General features: G+C 44.1%; 1 protein-coding gene across 10 annotated transcripts in view; it reads left to right on the top strand.

The window, feature by feature from the left end:
- Positions 1-13872, top strand: part of RALGDS (ral guanine nucleotide dissociation stimulator) — an 87365-nt gene that overhangs the window by 46659 nt on the left and 26834 nt on the right. For 2 of the 10 annotated variants that reach the window (XM_074294001.1, XM_074294000.1), the window contains exon 1: positions 97-439. The exons of 7 other annotated variants lie outside the window; for them this stretch is intronic. In XM_074294001.1, coding sequence (XP_074150102.1) covers positions 209-439 — 231 coding nt within the window. In that variant the 5' untranslated portion in view covers positions 97-208. Of the gene's footprint in view, positions 1-82; positions 440-13872 lie in introns of those variants that run through there. One more of the 10 variants, XM_074294007.1, reaches the window with a different exon arrangement.

The following is a 13872-nucleotide window of genomic DNA, read 5'->3' as shown; positions in this document are numbered from 1 at the left end:
GCCGCCCGGTCCGTTCGGGGCTCCGCCTCCGGCTCCGCCCCCGCCCCTGACATCAGCCCCGGGCCGGAGCCCGGCGCAGAGCGCGGAGCGCAGCGCAGCTCAGCGCTCCGGCCGCCCGACTCGCCAGCCCAGTGCCCGGAGCGGGGGGGCAGAGGCCGGGCCGGCCCGCGGGCCGGGGGCGCCGCCCGCCCGCTCCCTGCGGACCTCCATGGTGCATCTCATGTGGTCCGAGCCGCCGCGGGGACAGTCGCTGCCGCCGCAGCCACACAAGCATGAGCCATTCGGGGCCGGCGGCGGCGCTTCGGACAGCATGTTCCCGGGCTCTCGGCGTAGCCGCAGCCTGTGGGACGCCGTGCGCCTCGAGGTGGCCCCCGCCGACAGCAGCCCCGTGGTTCTGCACAGCTTCACTCAGCTGGACCCCGACCTGCCGCGCCTGGATGTGAGCTCGGGAGGAGGGGGTGGGGACGGAGGGAGAGCTGGAGGCGGGGGTGGGGGCGCTGAGACAGGCCGGGGAGAGAGGGACTGGGCTTGCGCTGTGATGGGGACCCGGGAAAGCGGGATCTCGGGACCTCCATCTATTACTGCATTCGCCACCTTCACCCTTCCACCTTAGCTTATCTCTCGATTCGCGTCCACCTTGCCCATCCCAGACACACACCCCTCCCCCACTTTTAAATGTCTTGCTAGAAAGCGAAGAGTAAAGCCTCTTTCCTTTCACAATCTTGGGGCGGGGGCGCTTTCGGGAGAGATCGGTTTACTCTGCCCATATTGGTGACTTCTCTTCAGCCCGGACTCAGGCTGTCATTCTGGGGTCAGAGGTGTCTCCCTTGGCTTTGAGCTCCTCAGTAAAATCCAGAACCGTTCGTACAACACAAGTTAAACCGAATTCCGAGCGTTTGGGGTGCTCTGGTCGTTGTCAAACAGCTAAAAACTGCTTCAAGCTGACTGGAGGGGATGCGCCCAGAAAGGGCAGCCGCGAGCAAGGGTCCCTGCCTTTAAGGATCTCACAAGTTCTGGAGGAGGGGCCTTCTATTTCTGGGGAAACTGGGCAGTCAGAAGACCTGGATCCAGCTTAGACGCAGTGCGATTGCGGGGAGGGGGCAAGGTCTCCTCTTGCCTCCGTTTCCTTAGCTATAACATGATAGAGGGACCCCCGAAAGCCCTTTTCAGCCCCAACCTTGTAAACTTCTATGAATTTCTGGAGTTGGAAGGGAAACATAGAGACCACCCCAGCCAGCTTTCTCCTTTTACAACTGGGGGAAATGGAGCCGTTTTGAAGGGCAGTGTCAGGGTCAGGTTTCCAGTCCAGTTTCTGCTTTTGAACTAGAACTTATGGCTCCGGCCTCCATTCGATCATTCTCTGCACTACCATCACCTCTAATTGATGACTTCCTACCAGAGTAGATGATACACAGGAGATAGTCCAAGTATGTGCTGGAATTACCAATCCTGTGATTGTACAGTTGGAGAGGAGGAAGGAGTAACTGTTGTTTGGTAGGAGGGGCCACTTTGGGAAAAGTTGTGAATTCTATTTTTGAAGGAGGAGAGGGGGAGATATAGTAGTGAGAAAGGGCCTTTCATCAGTTGACTTAGGGATCTGACCAGCCAAAACCCATGGCCTAGTTGGCTGATAGTTTTATCATTCTCCCCTCTCCTACCCAGGATGCCTGGACCCTAAATGGTCACAAGAGAAATGATATAATTATCAACCTTCTGAGCACCTTCTGATTGACAGCCACCTGCTTTCTGGTGTCTATTGGAGTTCATTAGATCAAATTTAGCCAGAAAAAATTTAGGTCAGATCCAGGAATATGGACTGAGAATCTTCCATGAACTCCAAAGGACCCAGGACTACCATGGGCATCTCCACACTGCAAAAGATTGTGGATGTTTGCATGATTCTGAATTCTGACTCAGATCAGGTGGCCCTAACACTGCTAGGGTCTTTAGATATCAATCCCATTATTTCCAGGCAGAAGGCCAGGCCCTGCAAGGGCCATTAGGAAAAACCACAGAGATTGGGGCGTTGATGGGGGAAGAATATTGGCAGCATTGGACAGAGGGTGGGCAGGAATTGTGGACGTGAAGACCATGATTTCATAGACAGAGAGCTTGTCCTGTATATCTGGGTGTTGGGGGAGGGGAGAGAGGGAGACATGGGTTGCTTGGTGTAGAGTGGACTGCAGATGTGCAAGGTTGAGTGTGTATATTCAAGAGACAGTGCATGCACATGCTTGCTTGAGTACAGCTGTGGGGGGTCCTTAGAAGATATTAATCATCTCTCCCCTGCTTTTCCTTTAGGCTCACTTTGCCTTTCGATGGAGAAGGGGAAAACTTTTTGGCAGTCCGAGCCCCATTTCTAGGGAGGGACCCTTTAAACCAATATCCCTATGGCCCTGTTCCAAGCCATAAATGCATGGCTGACCTCTTTTTCCCCTGTTTCCCCAGGGTCCTTCAGACAGTGAAGAAGGAGTGTGGTTAACAGAGTTAGGCATACAGGGTCCTGGCTATCCATTATGTGCGAGGTAGCAAAACCTTCCCATGCCCATGACCTCCAACCTGGCCAGCCATTCTCACCCTTTGCTCATTCTTTAGCTCCTGGGAATTCTGGGGTCAAGAAGGTGACTGGGACTCATTTAGGGAGAGGCCCTAAACCAGAACTCCCCCCTAGTAAGGGTGGGAGGTGTCTTGACACTGTTTACAGCCGCTCATCTGGTTTTCATTATGTCTGGCAGGAAATCTGGCTCACTAAATAAATCCTTTTGCACAGGGAGAGCCTGGATTGATTCTTGGCAGTCAGACATTGATAGGAAGGTTGGGTTCGGGGAAAACCACAAGCCTTGGATGTTTTTCTTTCTCCACGCCATCAGAGAATCTCAGGAAGGAGGTCTTCTCCTCCATCTTAGTTCCCAGCTGTGTTGCCTGCTACTTCCTTCTCCCTCTCTCCTTCACTCTATGCTGCCGCTGTCTCAGAATTAAAGGGTAAGAGTTCTGACTAGGGGAAAGAAAACCAGGGTCCTGGCAGAGAAGGCCTGGGGACGGAAGCCCAAACACAATATTCATTTACCATCAACTCTCCCCCCACCCAGGGGAAAGGAGGGGAAGTCCCCATCCCTCCTGCCAACATCCTCTCCCCTCCTGGGGCGGATTTCCTCGTGGTGATAGCTTGCCAGGGTTTCGGCAGGAACAGGGAGCTTCGGACCAAGGCCATCTTTGATTATAGTTCAGGCCTTACCACTAGGAAAACAGCTTGCCCTCCCTTCCCCATATCACAGAAGATCAGGGATAGTCCTCCTCTCCCTTGCCTGGACCTTGCCCAGGTGCCTATTCAAGGTGTCTTTTCGGTTACCTCTGTCTCTGAGTCAACCAAATCTTCCTCCTGCCTAAAACTTGTAGTGGGTTTCCACTAATAGAGACCTAGTGTCCTGAATGTGGGAGGGAAGCTTGGCCCTGGTCAGAACCAGCCTGCGGTGTTGTGTTCAGTTCTGGCTGCCACGTTTAAGGAAGGACACTAGCGAAGATTGACTGAAGTAATGGGGTAGTTGGACTGGAAAAGTGGCGCGTTTAACAATGTAAAGATCTGTCATAGAGAAGAGGGCTTAGACCTTTTCTGCTTGGCTCTAGAATAGAGAATTAGGAATAAGAGCTAGAAGCTGTAGAAAAAACAGCTTTCATGTTATAACAAAGTTTTCCTTTACTGTTAGGGCTGTCCAAAAGTAGTATAATATGGGAAGAAGTTCACAATTCCTAAAAGTGTTTTAAATGGAGACTGGGGATATTGTCCATAGGGAGATGGGATAGAGAAAGGGAAACTTTTCAGTTATGGGTTGAACTAAATGCTTTTTTGAGATGTCCTCCTGCCCTGAGACTCCATATTTTTTGTTTGTTTCCCTTACCTCTGAAGAAGTCCAAATCCCCAAAATGCATATTAATTAATAAAAATTTATTTAGCACCTCATATAAACAAAGCCCAGTGCTAGAGTCCTTCATGACCTGCTTTGTTCTAACCTTCTCCAGTTCTTTTACCTTACTCCTTTCCTCATCAGCCATTTCTAGGAATCCAGTTTCACTTAGTGCTCTACACACACACATCACACACACACACACACACACACACACACCACACACTACAGAATACTCTCTCTCCTTGTCTCTGTCTCCTGGCTTCTTTCTAGTCTTAGCTACATTTTTCATTTTCTGCAAGAAAGCCCTTCCCAGTTCCCCTCAATAATAGTGGCATCCCTCCAAGATTTTTTTTTCCAATTTATTCCGTAAAGCTTTCATTGGTTTAGAATTGGAGTACCTAGCATGCAACCAACTGTATACCAACTGTATTCAGTGACTGCAGGTTCCTTGAGAGCAAATGCCATATTTTTGTCTTTCTTTTTATCCTCATAACTTAGCACAGTGCCTGGTACATAGTAGGATATTTAATGAAATGCTTGCTGATTTGATTTGACAAAGCATAGTCAGTTATATTAGAGTATAAAATTCAGTCCCAGCCCTCAATGAACTGAACATTTAGTTGGAGAGACATGAAAAGATAATCAACAATACGTCAGTGTGTGATCAGTGCCACGTGAGTCATGCACACAAAGTTAAATACTAAAGTTCAGAGAAGGGAAAATACTCTTACCATGGCTTCATTGAGGGGAGACTTGAATCATCATAGGAATCTTAAAGCTAGAAGGCATCTTTATCAACTAATGCAACTCTGTCCTTTTAAATATGGGAAAACTGAGGCCTAGAGAGGAAGACGACAAGGACACAGGTAGATTCAGGTTTCACTTTAGAACCTCTTTTCTCCTAACCTTCTGTATGATCATCCACTCTTATAACAGGGCCTTGAAGTTAGATTAGTTAGCAGTTAGATAGATAGGAAGGACTTTCTAAGCAAAGAACAGATATCTCATTTATTTTTTAAAGGGCTGGATCATGCTAGGGGAAAATCTATCAACTTCCTCCTCTCCTGACCTTATCTGAAAGGTTTTGTGTCTAACCACAGTCCCTCCTGCTTCAATCAAAGCTTATTTCCTCACTTTGGCTTGAGAAGGGAGAAAGTAAAGATCCAAGAGTTGGTGGTTTCTAGGTTGGTCATTGGTCTTCCCCAAGGTTCCCCTAGCGTGCAAAGTTACACAGAGAGACAGAGGGAAGAATATTTGGAATATACTTGTTTTACAGCCTGCGTGGAGCCCATTATGTGTTAGTATTTCCTGGTCAAGTCCTGCTTCTTGGCTTCTTTCCAAAAGGTGCCGTCTCTTCCGGAGCTTCAGGACAAGCAGGGTTCAGACAGCAGTCCCTTGTAGCCTGTGTTGCTCTGCTCCTCTCCCTTCCCCTCTGCTCTGCTCATTTCTCTTCCCCTCCTCCCAGAGCAGATGGATAGAGAGGCATCCACCCTGCTTCTGCCGCCACCAGAGTCTTAGTATTACCTGCCAGCTCAGGTTCTCCTCTGGCTGTTCCAGGGTGGACGGGACTGGGGGGAGGGGAGGAGTGTTGGGTGTGTTGGCACCTAGTCTCTGTTCCTGGAGGAATGTGCCCAAGCACCTGTGGGTGGGGGAGCTGCTGGCCTGGCTTTCCCTGGGGCTGAGGATGGCTCCGGAGCTTCTACTGGTCAGGACAGTAGCAAGAAAGGCAACTGAAGAAGGGGTGGAGGTGGAAAATGTTGCTAAGGGTGAAAAGGCTTCCAGGCTTCAAGCCAAAATCCAGGAATTCATTATCTGGCACCATCCATGCTGGGGAGAGAATCTGCCTGAGGTCTACCATTGCTGTCACCCCATCCTTGGTCTTGCCGGGGAGTATAGGTCCCTCTTGCTGTGTGGGATGGCTTCCTCTATAAAGGATTGGGAATCCATTCATAGCTGGACTTCCCATATGTCTTGAGCCATTTTTTTTGCTCATTCTTCTGGGATGTAAATTTGCATTTCCTAGGCTTTCTGAAAGTTAGGGAAGGAAGCAGAAATGGCTCATGCCCCTGGGGTGTCTGCCTCATGAACTAGCTAACAGTCTGGGAGGTCACTAGATGCCCAAACAGACCTTCTAGGGCCTGGATCTCCTAAATTTGAGTCCTTATGACGTGACATAAGGTCAGCCACAGAAGTACATACATTCCTATTCTCTACCCCTTCCCCAGCCCTGCCCCACTCCTGCCCCAGTAGCTTTTCAGGGTGTTGTGGTGTGCTTTATTTCATTTGGATAGAGCAGAGAGTTCCGACAAGGCATGGAGAAACCTATAGTCTAGCCCTGGTTGTAATCCCTTCGTTCCTTGGCCTCAGGCAAATTGGTTGAAAGGAACTTAGATTTAAAAATTGGAAGGAAACTTAGAATTCATCTAATCTAAACCTCTTGTTGAAACTGAGGAAATTGAGGTGAGTTGCCCCATGAATCACATTGATAGTAAGTACTTAGCCAGGAAGGAATCTAGGTGGCTCAGTGGATACAGCCCTAGACCTGATTTCAAATTTGGCCTGTATGATCCTGGGCAAGTCACTTAACCCTGTTTCCCTCAGTTTCCTCATTTATAAAGTTATGTGGAGAAGAGAATGGCGAACTACATCAGTATCTTTGCCAAGAAAACTCCATGGAGAGAATGATCCATGAATTCATAAAGAGTTGAACACAAGTGAACAACAATAAGAGCTTGGACAGGATTTGAACCCAGATCCTCCAATGAAGTATCTGATTTCCACTTTGTCGAGAATGTCTGTCCCATTCTTCTAAATTGTAGCCATTTTTCAAGGCCCCTTTTCCCTGATGTATTGGAAAGATTAGACTGAGAGCCAGGAGGCAAGCTCCAAACTGGACCCTGACACTCTGCGACTTTTGGGCAATGTATTCCATTCTCTAGTTCTGTTTGGACATTTGTAAAATAATAGAGTTGAACTAAATGTCTGTGTTCTTATCCAGAGATCATCAATTGCCCTTGATGTAGTGAGATTATTTTAGAAGGATTGGGAATTACCAATGCAGGAAGTTTCCAAACTCCTTTAGAGATGGGTTCGGAAAAATCAGCTAGGTCCCCTCTGTCATCCTACATAAAATGATGCTGATAATGTCCACTGTCTCAGGGAGGAGTGGGAAGGAATCTCCTTACTCTGTTGGGGAGATAGTTGTGGCTCTTGCTGAGATTCTGAAGAGCCTTTCCCCTTCACTAATTTGAAGGAGACTCTTGAAGCCTCTGTTTCCTTGTTTGTCAAAAAAAGAAAAGGTCAAAATTTGTCCAAAAAAATAGCTGATTTCTATCCTGTCTACCTCAGGGAGAATGTTCTAAAAATCAAGAATGAGACAATAGTTGGGGAGAGTAGTTAGTAACTGTGAGTGTTCTATGTGAATGTCAGTAAGGTGATTTTTGTTCTCTAAGTGATCTATTTTATAGATGAAGGAACTGAGGCATGTATAGGGGAAATGATTCACTGGGATTCACACAACTTTCACTTCTTCCATTCTTCTCTGTCTCACTCTATTCTGGCCCAGCTGAGACAGCAAAACCTAAGGCAGATATAAAAGGTTTATGACTTGTGGCATGGGGCAAGGGATCTGTAAGAAGTGTGGCTGTGCCCTGTTGGACCTTTCAGTCTGACTTCTCAGATCTCTCATACATTATAGCATTAAGGTACTATGATCTCATGTACCAGTGTATTCTATGAGAGTCTTGGTTTCCCATTGCTGGAATCTTACAGGCAGATTTGTTACCCCCAGGGGCACAAGACCAGAGATCTCTGAACATTCCTGCTTCCCCCAGGACAGCAGCATTGGTGGACACATCTCACCACAAAAGACAGCAATGGCCTATGGCCTACATTCTCCTTCCCCCTCCCTTTAACTCCTGAATATGGCATCCACACTTCAGGGAAGGGGTGAGTCTGTTGCTAGGGAACAGGATTTGGACACAATATCAGCTGAGCCCCATTCACAGGGGCCTTTCATTGGCAGCCTGGCTTCCCTGGGAGGTGAGATTCCAGAAGGCCTTTGCTGTGTGTTGGAATGTGGCTGGCATTGTGGGAGGGACTTGGGGGGATGATGAAGTGGTCAGAAGCCAGGCAGAGTGGGGAGTCTGGGTCTGGGACATCTTCTTTTTATGTGATTTCATTAGTTCCATGAGTATGACATGGAGGAGGCAGCTTTATTCCTCTGGAACTTCTCCCTTCCCCAAGATGGGGAGGTATTGATCATCCTCCATAGGATTGTTGATTTAGCATTAAAAGGGACATTGGAGATCATTTGAGCCAATCTCTCTTTGAACAGATGAAGTTAAGTCCCAGAATGGGGAAATGGCTTGCCCGATTGTTGTATGGATTAAAAAATAGCAGATGTAGGATTTGAATCCAGGGCCTCTGAACTCCAGATCCAAGATTCTTACATGCTACTTTTTGCTTCTCCAGCCTTTCCACACAACCTTCTCCAATCTCTTCAGTCAATTATGACCTTTCTCCCCGGAACCCGCCAGGGATGTAGTTTTGCTCTAATACACTCATCATGTATTACAGCTATCTGTGTCATTGCCTTTATGACAGTAATGATCTAGGAGGAGAAAGAGGGCAGGGTATGTCTTATTTAAACTCTGTCGCTGCCTCCTGCTGAATATAGCGCCTTTCCACATGGTAGGCATTTACTAAATGTTAAATGAATGATTACAGAACAGTTTTCAGGAAGATAAATAAAGGCAGCACTCCAGCTGATCCCTTTTAGCTCAGCAAACAAAACCACCACTTTCCCTGCCAGTCCCAGTCTCCACTGTCCCAAAGACTGCTGGCACCCTCCCTTCTCCACCATAGAGACTGTTTATGTTTTAAGATAGGGAAGCATGTGTGTGGCTGGGTAAGAGGTAGAGGAAAGAGGGTAGTAATTGGCCTAAAGGATCTTTCCTGTAAATGAATTAATTGGAGGGGAGGCTGCCATGTATAATGTGCTTCCTATATGTCTTTAAAACACTGTGCTGAGTGCTGGGAATATAAATAGAGAAGGTCCTCCGTCATTCCTGAACACAAAATGTGATCTGGATCTGTCTAAAGAAGAGTTTCTTAACCAGGAGTTTGTAAATTTTTAAAAAATATCTTTATCTCAATATAATCGGATTTCATTGTAATCCTATATATTTCATCTTATGCATTTAAAAAACTGATTATCAAGGGGCCATTAGGTTTCACCAGACTTAAGAATTAGGGACTCCTGGTCTAGAAAAATAAATCCCTTCACTCCTACCCTGGAACAAATTGTGATTGAAGCTCTTTTCCCCTCTCATGCTTCTGCCTCTCCTATGGTCTTAGATAGCCAAAGGGTGGGGTGAGATGGGAGTCAGGGTCGGGAAAAGAAGCATTTATTGAGTGCCTGATGTACACCAATTACTGGGCTGCTAAGTTCTTAAAAATATTATTTCATTTGATCCTTATAACTCTGGGAAGTAGATGCTATTATTATATATTATTATACGGTTGAGGCTCACAGAGGTTAAATGGCTTGCCTGGGGTCACATGGCTCCTAAGTATTTGAGGTTGAATTTGAATTCTGGTCCCAACAATCCTTCCACTAGATCTAGTTGAGTGGCATATCTGGTTTGCCTTTGTCTTCCAATAAGAGGAAAGTTTTCTCCTCTCAGGGAAGAAAAAGTGGAGGTTGGGAGACTGCTATGCTGTGAGTGGGGTCTCTTTGCCAGTGCCCCCACCCTCAATATCTGAGGTCCAAGTGATTTAGAGGATATTTTGGAGGTTAGAGCATGAGCCTATTGAGTGATAAAGGGATGGGAACGTTGGAGTTCAGTTAGTCCAGCCTCTTCATTTTGCAGATAAAGAAACTGAGGCCAGGGAGTAAAGCTTGTCCAAAGACAGAGGTAATAAGTTGAAGATCTTTTGAAGTCCATGTTGTTGCTGCTGCTGTTGTTATTATTGCTGCTGTTGCTGCTGCTACAGTTATTGTTGCTATTGTTACTGCTGCTACAGTTATTGGAAATGTCCAACTCTTCATGACACATTTGGGATTTTCTTGGCAAAGATTCTGCAGTGGTTTGCCATTTCCTTTTTACAGAGGAGGATACTGAGGCAAAATGGTTGAGACTTGCCCAAGATCATACAGTAAGTATCTAAGGTCTGATTTGAATTCAGAAGTTGAGTCTTTCTGACGTCATACTCAGCAAGTCTCCCTATTGGATCACCTAGCTGCCCAAGAGCTATTTTACATAAAGGGAAATTGAGACCCAGAGAAGAGAAGGTCACACCATGAGTTTACTTAAATTCCGTAAATATTGGTTTACAATGGGCAAGGCACACTGCTAAGTGTGCTGGGCATATAAAATTTAAAAATTACAATATCAGCCTTCAAGAAGTTACAGTTTATTGGAGTGGTGGGGAAAGGGAATATGCTGTATATATTTATATGAAAAATACAAGGAAGGGTATGATTGAGAGAGGGGACTGGAGTGGGAGAAGGAGGAAATCTGTAAAAGCTTTTCAGAGGAGATGGTGTGTGAATTGAGTTAGAGGTTAGAAGGCAAAAACTAATACAAACAGAGCTGAACTTGGCTCAGAATTGGTCCAAGCTTCCCATCTGAGATCCTAGGGAAAGACAACCATTTCAGAACACAGATATGCTTCTCGTTTTCTCTGGTTTGTTGCTCTAGAAACAGATACCTTGGAGAGACTAGATCTGCCCTAAATATGTTCTTTATCACTTTCTTAAACAAAAGTTCTCTTTCCCCCACTTTAAAAAATATATACCTATATTTTCCCCTGTATCTCTCTTCTGCCTCCCAGGTAGGTTGTCATGACAACCTTAAAAATACTAACAACTTCACCTCTCCAGCCTCAGGGCTTATCTCTTGTTGAGGTATTTCAGTGGTTTGGGGTCAGAAATGTTTGTGGCTTAAGATATACATTATATATTAATTAATATATATTATATTTACAACATATATAATATATAAATTAAACTTTTTTCCCAAATCTTCTTAATGTATAGCCTAATACAAGATAACTGAGTTATATTTACTTTTGCATTCTGTCCATTGTGATACACACACAACACACACATACATGCATACATACAAACATAATTTCCTAAAAAGAAAAAAAATAGGGCAACAAGTTAGCAAAATTTATCAATAAAATTTATCAATACTTTTTTTTTTTTTAAATCTAGCATTACATCTTCCCTTCCTCCCACCCAAATCTCTGCAAAAGAATAGGAAAAGGTATCTTCTCCTATCTCTCTTTCGGACCAAGCTGCTCATTTGCAATATTTTTGATTGCTTTGTTTTGGAAGTTCTTTCTATTTACATTGCTGTAGCTAGGGTATCTATTGTTTTCTTGGCTTTGCTTACTTAACTCACCATCAGTTCATGTGAATCCTTCCATACTTCTCTATATTCATTGTGCTTCTCATTTCTTACAGCACAGTGATATTAAATTACATTCATGTACCACAGTTTGCTTATCCTTTCTCTAGTCAATGGGCAGTTACTTTTAAGCAAGTGTTCTTGATTTAAACTAGTATTGTGTCCTGCTTCTGCTCCATAAGCACTTGAAGCAGGACTTAGAAGGTTTGTTATGTTATGGGATGTTTTGAAATCAGCAGTAACCAGCTTCAAGACTTTCGGCCCAATGATGGCTTTCTCTTTTAGAGTCAGTAGATGCATCAACTGAAAGGAAGGTGGGTTGTCATGACAACCTTAAAAATACTAACAACTTCACCTCTCCAGCCTCAGGGCTTGTCTCTGGTTGAGGTGCTTCTGTGGTTTGGGGTCAGAAATGTTTGTGGCTTGTGTGTACACATGTTTCCCACTACATCCCAGCAAAGAAACATAGCAGCCCCTATGTGGAAAGGTGGTATTGTTCTTTTTTTTTTTTTTTTTTTTTTAGTCCTCTCTGCTTAGCTCTTAGATATCTAACCCAGGTGACCCTCTTCCCTTTCCAATCCCTGACTCACCCTAGCTGCCTGTGGTTTGCCTCTCATCTCCACTAAGCCCTGCCTTAGGAAGTAAGATAGGTACAGTGGTTGAGGCTGAGTCAGAGCAGGGGTAGCATTTCTCATTCTCATACTTGCTGGCCTCTGAGAGTCCTAAGTTCTCCGGCTTTAATGATTCTTAAGGGCCACAATGTTTTGGCCTTAGAACTCCTTTACACTCAGAAAATTTTCTGAGGATGCCAAAAAGCTTTTATTTATAAGAGTTACTTCTATTAATATTTACCACCTTAGAAATGAAAACTGAACATTTAAAAATATTAATTCATTTAAAATAATAATCCCATTGAATGTTAAATAACATATTTTAATGAAAAATAATTTTATTTTTAAAAATTAGTGAAAGAGTGCTATTGTTTTACTTTATTTTCTCTTTCCAAATCTCCTTAATGTCTGGCTTAATGGAAGATAGCTGAGTTTTCATATCTGCTTTTGTATTCAGTACATTGTGATACCTTGTTTTGGTTGCAGTATGTGAAGAATGTTTAGCTTATGCAGATAATGTAGTTTAAAAAAGGAAGTTGTATTTTAATAGGCAAATAACATCTTAGTATTATTACAAGAATAGTTTTGATCTCATGGACTCCCTAGAAGAGTGGTAGGGACCTTCGGATATGCAAGGAGCTCTTTTAGAACCAGTACTACATAGAATCTCCTTTAGAGCATTTGGAAGCTTCTGAATTCACAATGGATTACCTTGTCCCTAAGTCAGCCAGGTCCCTCTTCAGGGTCAGTGTTCACTCCCCTCACCCCTCCCAAGTAATTCCTCTTTTTACAGGTAATTTCTGTGTCTTACTAAGGGAGACATGAAGCTGGCGTTGGGAATCGTGTGATGACTCAGGTTGTTTATACTCAACAGGTTGCCTGAACAAGATGTGGAGTGACTTGGGGGAGCAAGCAAGGACATATATAAGGTCACTGATTAAGTGATGTAGCAGGTGTATGGAATCTCTGGTGGTGCATATGGAGATTTAGGGCTCCATGTGTTGTCTCAGAAGAAAGATCAGAGATCTTGGAGGGGAAAGGGGGCTGAATGCATGGCATATCTGCCACCCCTAAATATTCTCAAATACTAAAAGTGAACTTGCTTTCAAGAAGTGGGGAGAGTGTGAAGGACTTCTGAATTTAAATAAACTCTGCTTGGAGGTCCAGTTCTCTCTGCAACTGCCTTCTTATAGCCTTAGACTCCCTTTCACTTACTACTTGTCCTATATATAAGGTTATCTATCATCCTGGGTGTATGAGAAAGACATTTGTTTGTTTTTTAACCCAAACATCCAAAACAATCTTCATAGTCAGGTGGTAAGATTCTCTCTTCTTCTAGATATGAGTTTTTTATATGACTTTCAGAGGGAATCGAATTTTGCTTTGATTAATCAGCGAGCTCTTGTTTTTGAGTTTTATGGCCTCATCCAAAGGAGGCAGAGTGGACCAGGAGTTAGAGCATTATTATTTTTTTAAGTTCAAAAAGTTTATTTCTTAGCTATGAAAATGTTTTCAGTATTCTTTTTTAAAATAGCATTTAATTTTTCCAAATCTATGCAAAGATAATTTTCAACATTCACCTTTGGAAAACCTTGTATTCCAAAATTTTCTTCCTCTTTCCCCCCTCCTCAAGACAGCAAGCATTCCAATATAGGTTAAAAGTGTACAATTCTTCTGAATGTATTTCTATATTCATCATGCTTCGCAAAAAAAAAAAAATCAGATCATGGCTGATCTTTCTTGTGCAGCACAATAATTGGGGAAATATATATAGAAGAATTGCATGTATTTAACATATATTGGATTTCTTGCCCTCTAAGGGAGGGAGAAAAAAAATTGGAATATAAGGTTTTGTAAGGATGAATGTTGAAAACTATTTTTAAAAAAAGAAAAATTGAATTATGTTTTTAAAAGCTAGGAAAATCAGCATGACTTAGT

Source organism: Sminthopsis crassicaudata, chromosome 2, assembly GCF_048593235.1.
Source record: "Sminthopsis crassicaudata isolate SCR6 chromosome 2, ASM4859323v1, whole genome shotgun sequence".
Classification (NCBI taxonomy): domain Eukaryota; kingdom Metazoa; phylum Chordata; class Mammalia; order Dasyuromorphia; family Dasyuridae; genus Sminthopsis; species Sminthopsis crassicaudata.
The sequence above is the reverse complement of the archived record's forward strand: the minus strand, read 5'-3'. Positions and strand labels throughout refer to the sequence as shown.